Source organism: Rhinolophus hipposideros (assembly GCF_964194185.1).
Source record: "Rhinolophus hipposideros genome assembly, contig: HAP1_SCAFFOLD_708, whole genome shotgun sequence".
Classification (NCBI taxonomy): domain Eukaryota; kingdom Metazoa; phylum Chordata; class Mammalia; order Chiroptera; family Rhinolophidae; genus Rhinolophus; species Rhinolophus hipposideros.
Window position 1 is genome coordinate 1 of NW_027669082.1, and position 18,243 is coordinate 18,243.

Below are 18,243 nucleotides of genomic sequence, written 5' to 3' on the forward strand. Positions count from 1 at the left end.
GAGGTACTTTGTCTCATGCTCACCCCAGCTTCGCTCACTTTCAGAAGGACCAACAGTGTTTCCAAAGCCATGTCATAGCCAGCTGATGTCCACTGAGCCTTTCAGTATCCACGGTGACCCTGTGAGGAGGATTTGAAGCCTCCTGTTGTCACGTGGGGTCCAGTGGCAGAGCCCGGGGTTGCACTGGGTCTGTGGGCCCTGGATCTGAACCCCGATGTACAGTCTGTGAGTTGGCAGTGGGCAGCACAGCCCCAGCATGGGACCTGGGCCCAACGCGGTCCAGTGACCTGGGGTCTCCGGTAGGGAAGGAGCAGGTAGAGTGGGCAAGTGGTGTGTGTCAAGTGCCTGGTCCTGGGCTCCCGAAGGAACGGCCTTGGTCGTCATCGTTAGTGCTGTCACCACGGGGCGCAGACAAGCGTTTGGAGAGGCGTGTGCATAGTCGTGAAAGGACGCAAGCTTCTAGTTACCCACGTCTGCTTCTACTGGCGGGCAGGACAGGTGTTCTGGTCTATTCCACAGGACACCCAGTTTCTGGGCTCAAGTCCTGTCAACTTAACCGTGCTGCCCCCAGAGCCCTGAGTCTGCAGGACTTGTCAGGCTGGGCCTTTACTTCCCCACGTGGTGCGCAGACCGGCCCAAGGCTCCTGCTTGTGGATAATGCGCTCTTCACTTCCTTTGCGGGGAGAGTATGCGTCTGGTTCTTATAGTCAGTTCTCTGAGTTACCAATCTCTAAGGCGATGGGCTGGCCCTGGCAGTCAGACTGCAAGTGGTCACTTCCTGAGGTACTTCCTGATGAGAGGAAGATGGTGGAGAGGTCACGGGTGGAGGGAGCTCCCGTGAGAGCCAGTCTCTCTGGCCGCGTTGGTGCATGTCGCAGCCTTGGGTCCTCCCAGCTGCCATGGGATGGTGGAGGGCCCTTAGCTCTGTTCTCAGCTCCGTGGTATGGGAACACCAGCAAGTGACAGGCCATGTTCAGGCCCCAGGTCTGTGACTGCAGCTCCCACCCATCACTTGGTCACAGCTCTTCTTCCTCCCTGGGGTGGATTTGGCAACACGGGAACGTTCTTGGGGAACTCGGGCCAGAACTGATCACACTCAGTCCTTAGGCCACCACTTCCTCACAGGGTGCCTTGTCGCACCTGTGGGCACTCGGGGAGCTCTGAACGGGTCACTGGGCAGGTGGGTGCCATTCTAGAGGGTCATAATTCATTTAAAAGTTACCAAAAAATGATACAAGAAATACAGATTTTCATAAACACTTTGAATCCCCCATTACCTCGGCCACAAGAACTAGGACACCCCTGCACCCTGCTCCGGGCCACGAGTCAGCACACATGTGCAGCTCTTGCTGGCAGGAGCACCTAACAGTTTTATTGGTGTGTGCCCGCCTTTATCAGCGGGCTCGTCCTGTGCCCCAGGCCTTTGCTGCCCAGAGAAGCTAGGTGATGGGGGAAATGAAGCGCCTCTGGGGTCTGCTGGACTTGAGCTTTGGGCCCAGGGTCCTGTCCTCTCTGCTCCTCGATTTCCTTTCACGTCTTTGCCCAAGTCCCCTGCTGGAGGCTCTCTGAGGGGCCAGTGTGCACACTAACTGGCTGGGGCGGCCAGGCCACTGCACCTCTCTGGGCCTTGGGCAGTGGGATGGCAGAGGGGATGGGACCGAGCAGGGAAGGGTCTGGCGTGACAGTGGCCTGAGTTTGTGGCTCCCACTGTGTCGCTGCAGAAGGAAGGGGACTTCACCCTGCACAGCCGGGCCATCCTGGAGATGGAACAGTACATCCGGGAGACGCACCCTGACGCCATGAAGGTCTGCAACATATGCCACAGCCTTCTCATCCAGGTAACATGTGAGTCGTCCCTGCTGCAGCCCCAGACCCCCCAATGCAGCCCCCCCGCCTCCCCTTACCACCCTGCTGCAGCCCTCGGCCCAGGAGAGGAGATCTTTCTCTCCAGGCTGACCCTGCTCCTTTGGCGGCTGTGTGCTGGCCACTGTGGCATTGTGGGGCATTGAGTTTCCTTCTCTGTAACGCTTACTCGTCTGTCCCTGACTGCTCTCCATCTGGTCTGCACCTACAGCCTTGCTTGGTGACCCATCCTTTGGCTGAGTTCCTGGGACAAACCACTGGTTTTCAGGCTTTGGGACCACATTGCCCAGGTGGATTCTGAAAGTTGTGGCCGTCCTCTCGCCTGTCTGAGTTTCGGACTGGCCTTGCCACTGCTGTGCTATGGCCTTGAGTCTTGAGCTTCTTTCAACCGCGTTCATTTGTCAGAGTTGTTTATAACACCTGCACTAAGGGCTTGGGGTTATTTTCATTGTTAATCTGTGGCCTGGAAGACAAACGTACACCGCGTGCTGGATAGGTTCTGGACGGCTCTGAGTGCCTTTCTTGTTCCAGGGTCAAAGCTGTGACACCTGTGGCATCAGGATGCATTTGCCTTGTGTGGCCAAGTACTTCCAGTCCAGTTCAGAGCCACGCTGCCCCAACTGTAATGACTACTGGCCCCACGAGATACCAGGTTGGTGTCCCCAAGGCCCTTGCTGGAGCTCCGGGACTGTGGGCGGAGCCAGCTGGCAGGACTGAGCACAGTACCCGAGCCCCATGTGCCCAAGGCGTCTGTGCCGGGTGGGACGTGGGGGCCACCAGGCTTTCTCCTGGGCCCCTGTCGGGGCTGCGTAGGCCCTGTCACAGCTGCCTCAGGTCAGGCCCCTCCTTTCTTTGCAGGCTGGGCATGGGGGTCAGTGAGGAGTTAGGGACATAGAACAGGGTCCTTGGCACTGGAATACAGCTGTGGCACGAGCTGTGGTCAGTGCAGCCAGCCCTACCATTCAGTGCCCCCGGCCTCTTCTTTGTGCAGAAGTCTTTGACCCTGAGAAGCACCGAGAGGCTGCCGTCTCTAAGCCGAGCAAAAAGCCCTCGCGGTCCAGGCAGCACTAGCTGGCGCTGACACAGCCCGTGAGGAAGACAGGCGTCCACGTCCATGTCTCAGGAAGCATCTCCTTACTAGAAGGTTGAAATAAAACTCACTGAGGACTCACTGTAGCTCCCCGTCTATGCCCTGCGCCATTTGTCCTGCACCGTCTATCCTGTGCCCTTCTGTCCTGTGCTATCTGTCCTGCGCTGTCTATCCTGTACCATCTGTCCTGTGCCCGTTGGTCCTGCGCCGTCTGTGTCCTGCGCCATCTGTCCTACATCTGTCTGTCCTTCGCCCGTCTGTCCTGCGCCATCTGTCCTGCGCCATCTGTCCTGTGCCGTCTGTCCTGCGTCTGTGTCCTGAGCTCATCTGGTTGGGGTTCATGTTATGGATGTTTTCCTTTCCTGGAGGACACTGGTCACAGGGAACCTTTGGGCCGGGTCCTAGCAGGCGAAGGTACTAGAGCTCCTGTATCTGTCCAGTCCCAGCCAGGGCGGCTCACTGTCCTTGACTGGCATGGCTTTGCCTTCAGCCTCCAGCCTTGGTCTCTTGTCTCACCAACAGTGGCCAGACGGAGCTGACTTGAGCAAGCCTTGGCATTGACCTCCCCAACTCGCCACAGACTGAACCCTTTTCTGGCCCACGATGCAACTGGCCTGAATGAGTTGAAGCTGGCAAGATGGGCTGGTGCTGTGCTCTCCTGACTGGGCCCTCCTGTCCCTGCTTGGTCAAGGGCAGCCCTGCCCATCAGGGGCCCCAGCCAGGAGTTGGCTTACACACCTCTTCCTCACTGGCCACCTTCATCACACCTGTTACCATACGTGTGGCACACCTGTCGGATAGCCCTCAGCCCCATCGCTGCTGCCCTGGGCTGGGTCCCTCCCCCACACCGGCTCCCTACCCCTTCCCCCCTTCCCCTCAACCAGCTCCAAGCTGCCCACATGTCCAGGCTTCTCCTCAGTGACCTCACGATGTTGGTCAGCCCGGTGTGCCCTGCTGGCTACTGCTCATGGGTGCGAGTCACGAGGGCAAGGATGAGCCCCCAGTGCATGTCAGGGCCTGTGCCTTCACTAGTCAGTGATGCAGCCTTCCTCCCTTCCAGTCAGCCTGGTCTTCCCGAGTCACTCGCTGCCCTGCACGCCACACTCTTAACACCTGCAGCTCACAGTCCTGCACGCCACACTCTTAACACCTGCAGCTCACAGTCCCCGTCTCCCTGCACTTTCTGGGTCACCACAGTTGCCCTGTCCCTTTTCCACCCCAGTATGTCATGACAGAAAAGCCAACCCCAATTGGCTGGAACAAGGAAGGACTTGGCCCGAGGGGCTTCTTCAGGAGAGGCTTGACCTGGTCGTTCCAGCATTTTCAGCAGGCATCCGTGTGTCTCTCTGCTGGGGCCTTGCAGGGTGGTCTCTCCCAGGATTCCAGCCCTTTCTGCCTGGTGGTGACGTGGCCGCCCATGCCCACCCCATATTCACTTAGCAGCACACAGCTTCTGATCTGGATGCTGGCGGGGAAGGGGGTGGGACGGTCTCCGTGGTGTTGGCACATGGCTGAAGCTGAGGCAGGGGCTCTCTCTGAATGCTGGATGCTGGTGCCACAGTGGGAGTGGACTGCAGATGGGCACGTCGAGGACAGAGCTGACCGGCTGGGCCACCCTCCCCCAGCGAGAAGGCTAAGCTGCACAAGGAAAGAAGGAACCATGGCCACGCCAGCAGGAGGGAAGCCTGGAGTCCCCTGCAGCACTTTCTCACTGTGGAGCCCATGGGTCTGCCTGGCTCTTTGCTTAAACCAGTCTGAGCTGGGCAGCCTGGAGTCCTCCTGTGCCACCTCCCATCCCACCCTGGGGCTGTCTCCTCTACCTCCAGGCCCTCTCCCCGCCTCCTTGGCAGTTCCTGTGTATCCTTCCAGACCCTCCTCTGTGTGACCATCTCAACGCTCCCACCAGTCGCTAGAATGGTGACTGCTCCCTGGGGACATCCTGTTGTCACAGCAGTCCTGTGGGACTGAGACTGTCTCCAGGTTGTGTCGGAATTGAGGTAAATTAGAAGTCACCCAGCTAGTTTCACACAGTTGCTTGGTGTGGACACCCCTGCCCCCTACACACCCGGTGACCAGAAGTGCCACTAGCATTCCTAGAATACAGTGTGTAGTGAAGTGGTAAACACTTTCTTGAGGTTTATTAGCTTTTAAAATCTCCTTTACAACAGGTTTGGAACAGGTTATGCTTTTCCCACTGGTCACTGGTGTGATGAGTGTTGTCCAACTGAGACAACACTGCAGAAGTAGCACAGGTCTGACTGTCCCAGCGGAAGGGCCAGGGTCGTTGAGGTGCCAGCTTTTGGGACATGCCCGTCTTCCGTCTGTGGAGAGACTTCATGGTCAAAAGAAACACGCTTATGGGAAGCCTGAAGCCTGAGCCTCTCTCGGGAGAGCAGTGACCCCTGGGGGCTGGAGATTGTGGGGCGTGAGGGGGCTTCTAGGTGCTGCGCTGCTTTTCTTGCTTTAGGAACAAGCTCAGAAGACCCACACAGTCCTGTGCCGGCGGGTGAGGCCTCCGCACAGACCACAGAAAGCTGCGTAGCAGAGTTCAGCTGTCCAGGGGACAATAGGGACCCTCCCGTGACCACGGCCACACTGTCTCTCTCCAGGGACGGCAGTGTGGCCGTGACGAAGAAGTATGTGATGATCACAATGGTTAAGATAGTGGCAATGCCCAAGCTCTAGAACCCTCTGGTGACAGAGGAACATGTGCCTCACCTCAGCCCAGGTTGCTGTAGATGCCCCAGCACTGCAGGCCACAGGACGCCCAGGGCTATGACCACCAGAAGCTGACCGAGAAGCTCAAGTCCAGGGCGCGCACGTAGTGCCAGCACTTCGCCGGGATGAACAGGACCTCTCCAGGACACAGCACGCAGGACAGGAATGGGGCCTCAGCAAACCTGGGGAACCGCTCCAAGTCAGGGCTCTCCACGTCGACCTAGAGAGGGCACAGGGGTCACCTGTCCTGTCTCCACACGGACCTGGGTGGCATGGGAGGGAAGCTGCGATGCCATCCTGGGTCCCGCCTGCCCACCTGGCTCGTGTTGTGAAGAAGGTGCGTACTGTGAGGGTATAAGGCCTCTGACTCCCGTGGAGAGTACAGCCGGATGTACTTCCTCCCGATCACCTGGGAAGACAGTGACCCCGTTGGTGGGTCGGCCAATCAGTGGCCCAATCGCCCACTGCCCCCCCTCCACGTGCTATTCCACATGTGTGCCATCACCACCACACGCACTTGGGGTTCCAGTGCGTTCTCCCTCCAGACACATCACACGTCCTTAAATTTGCTCCTGTAGCCAACAGCAATTAAGCACTGGGCTGTGGCAGCCACCCTCAGAAGTGGTTTGTCATCAGCCCCTGTGACAGGCAAGGACGTGGGTTGCCTGGGTTCACAAAGCTGACAGGTGATGAGGCCGGTGTCCCCTTGGGCAATCTGCCTCTGTGGATTGGTCTGCTGGGCTGGAAGCTCGCTCTCTGTTGTAAACCCTCTGCTTGGGAAAAGCCAGGTGGCTTTACAAGGTGCCCCTCCCTCATCCAGAGTCCCAGGACAGCCCTACAGTGGCTGAAGAGCCAGCCTCACTGGGAGATGGGTCTGAAGGTGGGCACTCACTGCATCCTGTCCTGACACCCGGCCCGGTGGGGAGGGGGCGTGCTCTGCTGTGACTCCAACCTGAGCTAGGAAGTTCTGCTGGGGGTCCTGGTGAAGCGGGGACACGGTGCCTGGGGGCCCAAACCAGGCATTGATGGTGATGTCCTCATCCTCCCCGTCACCCAGGCAACAGTAGTCGGGGATGCTGATGTCCTGCTTCAGCTCTGGGATCTGTGGGTGTCAGAGCAGATGTGGAAGGTTAGGCCAGGCCTGTGGGACTCACCAGCCCAGAATTCATCTGTGTGACAGAAGGGCCACATACATGCGGTCCTCTTTTGTAACAACATAACTGTCCACGTGCTGGGGCACAGGAATGTAAAAATATGTTACCAAAGAAAAGCTGTAATTTCAGTTCCAGGTTTCCATGTCCCATGCATTTTTTTTTTGTTTCCATTTTTTAAAAAAATTTATTGGGGTGACAGTTGTCAATAAAGTTACATAGATTTCAGGTGTACAATTCTGTAATACATTATCTATTATCTCACATTATGTGTTCACCGACCCAGAGTCAGTTCTATTTACATCACCATATGTTAGACCCCATTAACCTGCTTCTAGAGCTCTCCTCTCCCCTATGATTTTTGTCCTTTATTTTGTTTGTATGATGTATCACATTGATGGATTTGCGAATGTTAAACCTTCCTTGTGCCCCAAGGAAGAACCCCAATTGGTCATGATGACTAATTCTTTTAATGCACTGTTGCATTCAACTTGCTAGCATTTTGTTTAGGATTTTTGCATCTGTATTCACCAGAGATATTGGTCTGTAGTTTTCTTTTTTTATGTTATCCTTACCAGGTTTTGGTAAAGTTGGCCTCATAAAATGAGGTCTGGAGTATTCTCTATTATTCAGTTTTTTGGAAGAGTTTGAGTAGGACAGATATTAGAAGCTCTTTGAAGGTTTGTAGAATTCACTAGTGAAGCCATCTGGTCCCGGACTTTTGCTTTTGGGAAGGTTGCAGATGATTGATTCAATTTCCTTACTGGTGATCGGTCTATTTATATTTTCCAATTCTTCATAATTCAGCCTAGGAAGGCTATAAGTTTCTAAGGACTTGTCCATTTTTTCTAGGTTATTGAATTTGGTGGCATATAGTCCTTCATAATATTCTTGGATGATCGTTTTATTTCTGTGGCATCAATGATGACTTCCCTTTCATTTCTGATTTTATTAGTGTCTTTTCTCTTTTTATCTTAGTGAGTCTAGTCAAGGGTTTGTCAATTTTATTAATCTTTTCAAAGAACCAGCTCTTTGTCACATTAATTTTTTCCGTTGTCTTTTTGTTTTCCATTTCATTTAGTTCTGCTCTGACTTTTATTATTTCCTTTCTCCTGCTGACCTTGGGTTTCATTTGTTCTTTTTCTAGTTCTTTAAGGTGTAATGTGAGGTTATTTATCTGGGATTTTTGTTTCTTAAGATAGGTCTGTAATGATATAAATTTCCCTCTTAAAATTGCTTTTGTTGTATCCCCAAAAGTTTGGTAGGATATATTTTCATTCTCATTTGTTTCTATGTATCTTTTGATCTCTCCTCTTATTTCTTCTTTGACCCGGTCGTTCTTTAAAAGTATGTTGTTAATCACCATGTTTTTGTGGTTTTTCCAGTTTTCTTTTTGCAATTGATACCCAATTTCACAGCCTTGTGATCAGAAAATATGCTTGGTATGATTTCAATCTTCTTAAATTTGCTGAGGCTAATTTTGTGTCCCAATATATGGTCTGTCCTTGGGAATGTTCCATGTACTAGAAAAAAATGTACAGTCTGATTTTTTAGGATGAAGTGGTCTATAAATGTCCATTATGTTTATTTCATCTAATGTGTCATTTAGGGATGCTATTTCTTTATTTTCTCTTCGGATGATCTATCCATAACTGTCAATGATATATTTAGGTTCCCTACTATAATTGTGTTTTGGTTAATTTCTTTAGTTCTGTTAGTAATTGCTTGGTATATTTTGGTGCTCCCTGATTGGGGGCATAAATATTGATGACTATTATGTCTTTTTGTTGTATAGTCCCCTTTATCATTATGAAATGTCTATCTTTGTCTCGTTACCTTTTTTATCCTGAAGTCTGTTTCATCTGATACCAGTATCGCTACAGCAGATTTTCTCTGTATACCATTTGCTTGGAGTGTCAATTTCTACCCTTTCACTTTGAGTCTATGTTTGTCCTTGTAGCTGAGATGTGTCTCTTGGAGGCAGCATATGGCTGGGTTTAGTTTTCTGATCCATTCTGATAACTCTGTGCCTTTTTATTGGTGAGTTCAGTTCATTTACATTTAGGGTGATTATTGATATGTGAGGATTTCCTATCATTCTCTTTAGTTTTCTGGGAAGACTGTGTCTCCATTGTTTCTCTGCCTTTTTGTTGTCTGTTATTTGTGGGTGGTGGTATCCTATGATTTCTCCCTCTGTTTCTTCTTTTATTACGTTATATATTTCCGTTCTGGATTTTTTTTTTTTTTTACAGATTTTATTGGGGAAGGGGAACAGGACTTTATTGGGGAACAGTGTGTACTTTGGGGACTTTTCCAAGTCAAATTGTTGTCCTTTCAGTCTTAGTTGTGGAGGGCGCCACTCAGCTCCAGGTCCAGTTGCCGTTGTTAGTTGCAGGGGGCGCAGCCCACCATCCCTTGCGGGAGTCGAACTGGCAACCTTGTGGTTGAGAGGACACGCTCCAACCCACTGACCCATCTGGTAGCCTCGCCTGCTCTCCAGCTGACCACTGGCAATGCTCAGGGCGCCTCCCTGCTCATCACAGGGAGTAGGCCAATGGGTGAACGAGGCTGCTACAGCCTTTTTTACCCTGTGGGGTCAGAGCCCAGGAGGAAGGGAAGGGAGGGAAGAGGTTGGAGGACAGAGGAGCATGGTATCAGACTTACCTGATCAAAGAGCTGGTGCTGGGCCAGGTACCCGATGTCCTTCGGCTAATCCACAGGAGAAAAAACAGTGGCGAAAGAGAAAACCTGTTAGTGTTGATGACACCCTGCTCATGGTCCTGCCCTAGCCCCTCCTGTAAGGCTCAGGTGGGGTGCAGTGGAGGGTTGCTGGGGAGTCAGCTTTGTCCTAAGGGCTCCAAGGCTGAAAGTGTTGACGTAAGGAAGGTTCCTGCAGGATTCCCCGAGACTCTGTCTTTCCACTCCCTCCTCCATTATTCCTCTTCCCGACAAATATTATTAAGAGTTTACAAAAATGCCGGACCCTGTGCTAAGCACTGCGTGGGGCCGGATGTGACATGACCGCAGCTTTCCCGACATCCTGGTGCAGAGGATACAACCTGTGACGGTTACTGAGGAGTGCTGCTGAGCACACGGTGCTTACAGCTTCATGTGTTTTACTCTTGCAAGGGCTCTATGAAGTCGGTGCCAGTAACCCCCAACTAACCCCAACCAACCCTAACCTATCAAAAGTCAGAGCTCTGAGGACCCGAGAGGTTAAGTAAGCAGCTCAGAACACACAGCCAGCAAAGGCCTGTGTGGCTTCAGTGCTTCTTTGTCTGAATCTGAAGCCCCTTCTGCCCAGAATGCAAACTGCCCTTGGTGAGGCCTCTCTCTGGGCACTAGGCTTCTCCCCAGCAGAGGGAGTTGGCATAGGGCTTGCCAGCAGGTTCACTGAGAAGCAGAGGTGGACATGGCAGCATGGTGTGCCTCTAGTCCACGGACCCCTTGTCCAGGCCTGCAGGTGACAGAACTGAGCAGATGGGGGCATGGGAGGAATGCAGGAGAAGCAGGAAAGACGTGTGTGAGCACCGACGGAGGAGGCTGGACATTTAGGAGGGTGATGAGGACGGGGGCACTCTGGGTGGTCCCTCAGGAGTTCAGCTATAATACTCAAAAGGGCAGTGGAAGAAGTGGTTAGCCCCCATGGTCACCGGCTTGGATGCATGACCAGTCCCATGAGAGCTGTACCGTGTCTGCGCCTGAGGCTGCCTGGATTGTGGGCTGCGGGGGGAGTGGAAGATGTGCAAAGCTTTTCTGGTGCTGAAGTCTCACAGATGCGGGTCTGTGCACCCACTCACAGGCTCCCCTCCTTCCCAGCCAACAGGGATGGTCCAGTCAGATAATCTGCAACCTCTGCCCCCGCGGCTGGTACAGGAAGCACCCCTGCCCGGAATGCTGAGTCTCTGAAGGTACAGAATGCTGCAGGTGCTGGGGAACAGCCTGGAGCCGCAGAAGGCTGGGCGCGGTTATATGCGACTCACAGTTGCACCACGAGTGTACACCCAGGATACAAGGATGTGTTCACGTGGAATCTCGTACAACAATGTCCACAGCAGCACTGGTCTCAGTTGCCAGGAGTGCACACACTCAGGTGGCCATCCACTGTTGCATGGTAAGCAAAACGTGCCGTGCACACATGGCAGTGTCATTCGGCCGTGAAAGGACCGAGTCCTGGCACCCGCTACAACGTGGATGGACCTGAGCACATGACGCTCAGTGAGAAGCCAGACACAGGAGGCCACAGTGTGTGACTCCATATGACATGTCCAGACAGGCATATCCCAGATAGGAAACAGATCAGTGGTTGCCTGGGGCTGGCGGCCATGGGGATTGGGGGTGGCTAGTAACTAGTATAAAGTTTCTTCCGGAGTCATGAAAATGTGCAGCATGACACAGTGGTGATGGGTGCACAATCTCAGAATCCACTAAAAACCACGGAAATATATGACAAAAAGGTATTTGGAATGGGTCTAACCTGCCTGCCCAGCAGCCTGCCCTCTTCACTCTGGCCAGCCTGCTGAGTGAAAGTCTGACCTCTCCAAAATCCTCCGGTGCGACAAGACATGGTCCTTTGCCCAAACGGAAGGTGTTGTCCCCTTGAGTGTTAGGAGATAGGACGCAGGGACGTACCTCACCCAGGATGTACTTGCTGATGAACTCATTGACTGTCATCAGTCTCTGGGACCACTCCTCGTCTGTGTACCTGGAGCCAACTTCCACAGGGACGGTACGGCAGCCAGCGATTTCCTGGATATACTGCACACTGTTAGAAAACACGTGTCGTCACTGTCACTACTGCTCACGCTTGCTGGACCCTGTGGTCAGTGTGTGTCACACTGGTCCCCACTCATCACTAGGTGGTCACCTGCCCACCTGGTGCCTGCACTTTGCAGGCAGTGACAGAGCTGCCAGTTCTCATTGGTGGCTCTCCTTCCTGCTTGCCAAGAGCTATCCAATTGTGTCTTGCACGCCTGTCACTAAGCTCAGTAAGTGGCTGACAGTAGACTGATGGTGAGGTGCCTGGGGTTTGGATTCTGGTGGCCTGGCACTGACCAGTGGGTCCTCGGCAAGTGAGCCCCTCTGAGCCCTTGTTTCCCATTTGCAAAGTGCGGGTTATGACTGTCCTGTGGGAACCAGGAAGGATAAAGACAAAGACAACACGGCAGCGCCTGTCCTGGCACCTGGCACGCAGTGACACACACTGCTGGGACACTTGCTGGGAGGACGACTCTTCTGGTCACTGTCAATGGGAACCACCCCTCCCCAAAACCACCACAGGACAGGCTGACTCAGCCACGCTCCCTAGACACGGCAGAGCCATAGCACTGCGGCCACTCGCCAGCTGCCCAGCCTGACCTCCCCGTTTGAGGACAGAGCACCCCAGGGCCCAGACGCCCCTGGAGGGGAAGGCGGCTATCTATTAGTCCCACTAGTAAGCCTTGGGGACAAGAGACTCCACAGACTCCTGGAGACCCAGCAAAGCTGCACAAGACATGCTACTGGGCCACCACTGGAGCCATCCCAGGGATGGCAGTGACGTTTTTACATATCAATGTGTTTACTTGGGATGATGGGACAAGCAGTGCAGGGAGCCTTTGGGGACACTAAGATGAGAAGGTGAGCCTCGTGGCCCTCAGCAGCCACCCACCTCCACTTCTTCATGCACGGCCAATGGTTGGCCACACCTTCCAAGATCACAGGCCTCTCTGGAAGCAAATGATGCTCCCTGAAATACTGCAGGGATGGGCAGTGAAGCCGGGGAACCGCTCTTTCTGACCTCATGTCTGGAACAGGAGCGTGTTCTTTCCTGGCTTTCTGTTCAAAAACAAAATGAGAAGATGCAAGCATTGCAGACAGAATTGAAGGCATTAGCGTCAGTGCCAGGCGAGCCGGGAGTGTCGTTACTCCCATGATAGTTCGTTACCATGGTTGTTACTACTGCGGCTGCTACCACTGCTTGCCTCTCCTGACAGCAAGATGCTTTTTCTTTGACCGGTTCACTTATCCTAGTTCGTAAATTACAAAATAATATGCTACTGCATAGAAATTCTGCAAGAGAAGGAAACTTCCTCTCCCAAACTCCACTATCTAACAGAAGAACGTTTTTTTGTCATGACTGTGTGTTCCTTTCACACCTTTCCAGACATATCCCTGACCCACAGGTAGTGACTGAAAAAGAGTTGGCAACTCCGCCTCTTCCATCCAGCAACTTATGTTAAGCAGTTGCCTGCTGCATTCTGATTTACTCAACCAACTCCCAGCTGAGGGATCTGCACAAGTTGCTGTTTCTGGGCTTGTTTCCCTTCTGTTGAACTAGAGGGAGATCAGAGCTCACAGGGAGAGTACCAAGTATGACCGACTGGCATGGGTCAGCTCCTGCGGCCCCCACTGCTGGGCCCCAAACTGGTTCTGTGTTGGCAGCTGCGGCAGTTGCAGGCAGGCACCGGGCAGCATACCTGCCTGTTCCCTTTGGTCATAACCCCTCATAGACTACCCTATGTGAAGCTGTCTCCCTCACCGTTCTTACCACCCGAGAATACATATTTTTCAGCCTCACTAGACTGGAAGCTCCAGGGTGACAGGGTCTGGGCCCTCCTGCACTGTCATCTCAGCGCCTGGCATACCTGGGCCACTGCTGGTGATCAATCAAGCTGCTGAGCAAACACCCTCCTGCAGGTAGGGGAACAGAGGGGGCACAGAGGGGCTCACAGGCAGTGGTGGCAACATGGGAACTTGAACCCAGCATCCTGGCTCCAGAGCCCGAGCTCTCAGCCCTTCAGCTACCTACACTGCCCAACACCAGCCACCCCACGGTTGGCACCCTGGGCCTGAAGCCACATGCATGTGCCCTGGGGAAAGCACAGCATGGGGAAGGGCACAGGCATCTGTCCTTTGCTTTACGTTTGCCCTGCCCTCTGGAAGGTCAATCAACATACTGTGTCCTTAGCTCCAAGGCATTATATAAAAAGTCAATAGATAATTTCATAGCCAAGAATGGTTGCCTCACTCTTTTTGCATTTTTTTACATTAGAGAGTAGGTCACATTTCCCCACGCTTCATAGACCTATTTCCTCCTCATGAACAGATATGAGCTATCTTGAGGCCTGCGTGTTAGCCGTGGACTTGCGCCTTCTCAGTGAGCCATGCTCAGTGTCTTAGGGTACTGTCCTTTGGCACGTGTACTTAAATATCAGGAGGGATGTGTGCAGGCATCGAAAGGGAGGACTGACCAGCTGGCCAAGGAAAACTGCATGAGATGGGCTAGCTGGCTGCAGCAATCACCCACACACTCCCCTTGGGCTGTTTCGAGCCCCGAAGTTTCCACCCTCTCTCCTGAAAGGTGCTGCTGCTACAGAAACTGGAAGAAGAAATGCGGATAAAAACTGATGGAACTACTCTATTTCCATACCAAGAGAAGATGCTGTTTTTAGCCAGACAGGTCAGCATGCTAAGGCCTCACCCAAGGGAGAACTCACTCGTCACCTCTAGGAAGACAGGGCTGTGGGGTGGTGTCAGGTGTGGCCACTGACAACCCACCTTTATGCTGTACTGCTCCTGGGCTGGGGCTGGGCCGGGCCTTTTTCCATAGAGGTACTTCTGTAGGATGGCAGCAACTTTAATGAGGATGTCCTCAAGGATGGCCGCCCCCATCAGCAGGCCCATGTCGCAGACTTTCAGGGCTGCGGGCACAGTGGTGGCACCCCCAGGAGCCTCACACAGACACAGGACTTTCAGAAGGCAGCCAAAGGCGTACACCCGACGCCAGTCTTTGTCCACATCCTGCCAGGCCCCGGTGTTGAGCTTCTCCCAGGAGTAGTCACAGATGGCCTCGCTGGCCTCCAGACACTCGCTCACCCTGCCCCCATACAAGAGATCGGTGGCTTGCTTCAGCAGCGTCACTACACTCCCGTCCACTCTCTCACTGAGGTCCAGCTTCATTTCTTCTTTAGTGCGGGGCAGGAGTGCCCTCAGGGCGTCCTGGAGAGGGACTTTTCCTGCCAGCTCAGTCTGATGGGTGCTGGTAGAGGAGGAAATGAAAAATTACAGCAAAACAGTATGATGTGCACCTGAATACTCACAGCTGTGTATTTTTATAAAATAAAACGGGGGAAAGCTAGATCTGTGATGACATCCAGCGGCCAAAATGTCAACCAAGGAGATTTTACTTAAAAAAAAAAAAGTGTGTGTATACATATATATATATATATATATATCTATATATATATATATATATATAGATATATATATGTATAGAGAGAGAGAGAGAGAGGGAGAGAGAGAGAGAGAGAGAGAGAGAGAGAGAGAGAGAGAGACTACACATAGACTCGGTCCCCTGTAGGTTCCCACAGCTTCCGTACTTGTCCTTTGTAATATACACCTCATCTATGATGGTTCTTCAAGAGGTCTCTGTTAGGCATAAACTTTGTGAGGGCAGGACCCCCATCTGTCTGGGGTCACCTCTGTATCTTCAGGGTCTGGCACAATACCACGTATGCAGTGTGATAAGTGTTTGTTCACAGAGGAACGTGCGGTCCTTGTCTGGAATGCCTCCTACGTCCCTCCTCTCTGGAAAACTCCTGTCCAACCTTTAGGGCCCACCTTAATGATCCCCTATGTCACAATTTGTAAGCCACAAATATGGGCTTACATGTCGGTCTCTCAAATTTCAGGGCAAGAACATGTCTAATTTTTTCCATTTCCCGAGAGCCTGTTACAAGCAGTGTCGTTCACAGTAGACACTTAACTAAGGTTATTGAACGCATGAGAGCTTAACTTCTCAGGAAGAAACCTAGAGATACATAAAACCTATTCAGAAGGGAACCCATCATACTTGATGCCATTGGTGGCACTAACCTGGGCATTATATATGGATGGCAGGCCAGTCCTTAGGCAGAAGTATTAATATAAAATAAGTTCTTCTGCTCTCAATTATGATTCTATATAGTATTTAATGACTGGACAAGTCAAACAGGTCATTCCAGGCAAATCAAGACCTATGGTCCACCTAATTACAGGACATAAAAAAGTCTGGCCTTAGACTCTCACTTTAAAGTCAGTCTCTGGAGCTCGACAGGTATTGTCCTTAAAGGCCTGCTATCGATCACAGAAGGCTTATTTAAAGGGCGGTGAGGGGGGCGATGTCAGGTATAGAGACAGCCCTGGGGTCTTGTGTCCTGGTGTAAAAGGACCTTTCACGGTGCCATGTGACAGCTTTCAGGGCACAGCCTGGCACCAGCTGCATAAAACAGCTTTTCTCAGGGGCCTGTGTCTCGACCTCTCATGACAGTGTTTGTTGGACGGTCTTGCAAAGGGGGTCAGACAAAGGTAGTATGAGCTTCCCTCTCAGCGCCTTCTGTTTGGGCCTCAAAAGCAGCCGGCTGGGAACTCCATCGCTGCCCTTTTACTGGTCCCTTGCTCCGCGGCGGGGCCAGGTCCGGCCTGTGGGTCCGGCCCGGGAGGACTCAGGCCCTGCGTCCACACACTCAGCCTCCCGGCGGAGCGCACTGTGCGGCGGCCTCGGCCCCAGCGGGTTCCTTCCGGGCGTCAGACGGGGCGGCCTGGGCCGCCAGCAGCGCCCACGGTCCCCGCACTCTCCGGAGAGAGGAAAGCCCCGCCGGCGTGGTTTGCCTTGCTTGGGAGCCCGGTGCGCCGGTCCAACAGCCCGAGCGCCCCGCGGAGCGCATTCTCGGAGCCGCCGGTCAGCAGACGCCTCCGGGCCGGCTCGGAAGGACAGGCGGGCCCGCCGGCCGTGGGGAGACGCCGCCCGGGCCGGCTCACAGGCTGTTCCGGCCGGACGCTGCCTCGCAGGCCCCGCGGAGCTGAGCCTCTGCAGACACCGCCCAGAGAGCGGAACTCGCCGGCCCCGGGCCCCGGCCGCCTCCCGGCCGCGAGCGCGGCGGGCACCCGAGCGCGCAGACCTACCTGGGCTGCATCCGGAGGAGCGCGCCGCGAAGTCCCGCCGCGCGAGCAAGTCCTGCCCTGGGCAGCACCGCGCGGCCCCGCCGGCGCCCTCGGGCTGCCCTTGCCCTCGCCCGCCCCACCCGAGGCCTCACAGCCCCTCCCTGGCCGGCGCCTCTCTGGGGGCTTCCTGCCCGCCGCCCACATCAGGAACCCGATGGCTGGAGCGCTTGCTGTCGGGACTAGTCCAGGCTGACGACGAAGGCCGATTGGCCCGGGATTGACAGCCGGCAGCTGTCAATCAACAAAAGGGCCGCGCTCCAGCTTCAATTAACGCGACGTCCAACAACTGCGCCGGCGCACGCAGCCTTGGCCGCACGCATGCGCAAGACGAGAGTCTGGCCGAAAAGCACTACGCATGCGCCAGGCCTTCCTGCCGCCGCCGCGCACGACGCAGGGAGCGGCCGTCCGGCGTTCTCAGGGCGCGTGCGCCGCTCCGTCCCGTGCGTCTCCGCCGCTTTGAGCCCTCCGAGGCGCCGTCCTTTGTTGCTTCGCGTCTGCTCGCCGCGCCCGCGCCGTCCTCTCCTTGGCGTCTAACACGTGAGACAAGCCCGCGCTCTCGAGTTGCTCAGACTGCCGTCCTTCGCGTTTGCGCCGGGTCGAGTCGCACGGGCTGGGGACGGGTCGCTCGTTCGTCCGCACAGCGCGCTCTCTCCTCCCCGGAGCGGGCAGACGCGTGCACAGCGGTTACAGACGGTAAAGAAACGTGCGTGGCAGTCGTAAAGGACGGTGAGGCCGGTACTCAGGGATCGGGGGGGGGGGCGGGCAGAGAGGGGCCGCGGCGACGTTTGCCGCGAGGAGCGGGGCCTGAGGCCTGCCAGGTGGACATGCTTGTGTCGCAGCTACCGGCCCCGGGTCCCGGCCGCGCTTGGCCAGCTCAGCAGCGGGGTGGATGCTCGCTCCCGGCAGCAAAGAAAACACGACAAACGCCACCCTGGCGCTCGAGGAGTCAGAAGTAAGTAAGAGTAACACGTGCACGGAGCGCGTACTACGCGCCCGGCACGTGCAACGCACTGGACAACGTTAAAAGCGTCGGTAACTGTTACCACGACGACCATCCCCCAGTTGAGTGGTGACGTTGGTGAATTTTACCTGAGCCCAGTTTTCCTGGAAAACAGTGAGGGATAAAGGAGTTCTCCTCCCCCAGAGAACAGCTCACTGCCGAGAACCACCCTTCCCTGGTGTGACTTAAGTACATCATGGACGCCCCCTTCTTTGCCTATGAAAAGGCCAGTCACGGATTCTTCCCATTCTTTGCCTGATTGCTGATTAGATGAACTGCTTGTCCCCACTAATCAATCAGCAAAACGCTTGTTAACCACACTTGGGTTACTTTCTCTGCTTCCTCCAGGCCCCTGCATCTTGGGCCACCCGCAGCCTGAGCCCGCAGATGTCCCTCCTGAGAATAGGCTGGCCTCAGGGTCAAACACTCACTGCTGTCTCCTACGCCACCTTTTCATT

At 54.2% G+C, this 18,243-nt stretch overlaps 2 protein-coding genes across 6 annotated transcripts; one reads left to right on the forward strand and one right to left on the reverse strand.

The window, feature by feature from the left end:
• Positions 1-1,685: 1,685 nt before the first annotated feature.
• LOC308495697 (non-structural maintenance of chromosomes element 1 homolog) lies at positions 1,686-3,034 on the forward strand (the record flags this gene model as incomplete). The annotated part of the gene is made up of 3 exons (XM_081080688.1): positions 1,686-1,838; positions 2,395-2,515; positions 2,855-3,034. Coding segments are annotated over 3 exons (354 nt in total), but the record flags the coding sequence as incomplete, so codon positions are not given.
• Positions 3,035-5,064: 2,030 nt separating this feature from the next.
• Positions 5,065-17,069, reverse strand: LOC308495698 (bifunctional peptidase and arginyl-hydroxylase JMJD5-like). Of its 5 annotated transcripts, XR_013993030.1 has the most exons (9): positions 16,747-17,069; positions 14,362-14,842; positions 12,473-12,639; positions 11,455-11,587; positions 9,487-9,531; positions 6,624-6,773; positions 5,988-6,080; positions 5,672-5,891; positions 5,065-5,274 (listed from the first exon to the last, which is right to left on the reverse strand). XR_013993030.1 is itself a non-coding variant. In XM_081080690.1 (8 exons), the coding sequence occupies exons 1-8, from the start codon at positions 16,755-16,757 to the stop codon at positions 5,727-5,729; spliced, it is 1,245 nt and encodes a 414-aa protein (XP_080936816.1). In that variant the 5' UTR covers positions 16,758-17,069; the 3' UTR covers positions 5,065-5,726. The 5 variants fall into 5 exon arrangements, 3 of the variants coding, with proteins under 3 accessions (XP_080936816.1, XP_080936817.1, XP_080936815.1); XR_013993029.1 differs by lacking the exon at positions 5,988-6,080; XM_081080690.1 differs by having other exon boundaries at positions 5,065-5,891.
• Positions 17,070-18,243: the final 1,174 nt, after the last annotated feature.

What these genes read in the sequence shown, in the direction of transcription:
- LOC308495698 (XM_081080689.1), bottom strand. An exon ending in AGGAGCAGTACAGCATAAAG is followed by an intron (nt 12,640 to 14,361) that starts GTGGGTTGTCAG and finishes GTTTTTGAACAG; the next exon opens with AAAGCCAGGAAAGAACACGC. An exon ending in CCGTGCATGAAGAAGTGGAG is followed by an intron (nt 11,588 to 12,472) that starts GTGGGTGGCTGC and finishes GTTTTCTAACAG; the next exon opens with TGTGCAGTATATCCAGGAAA.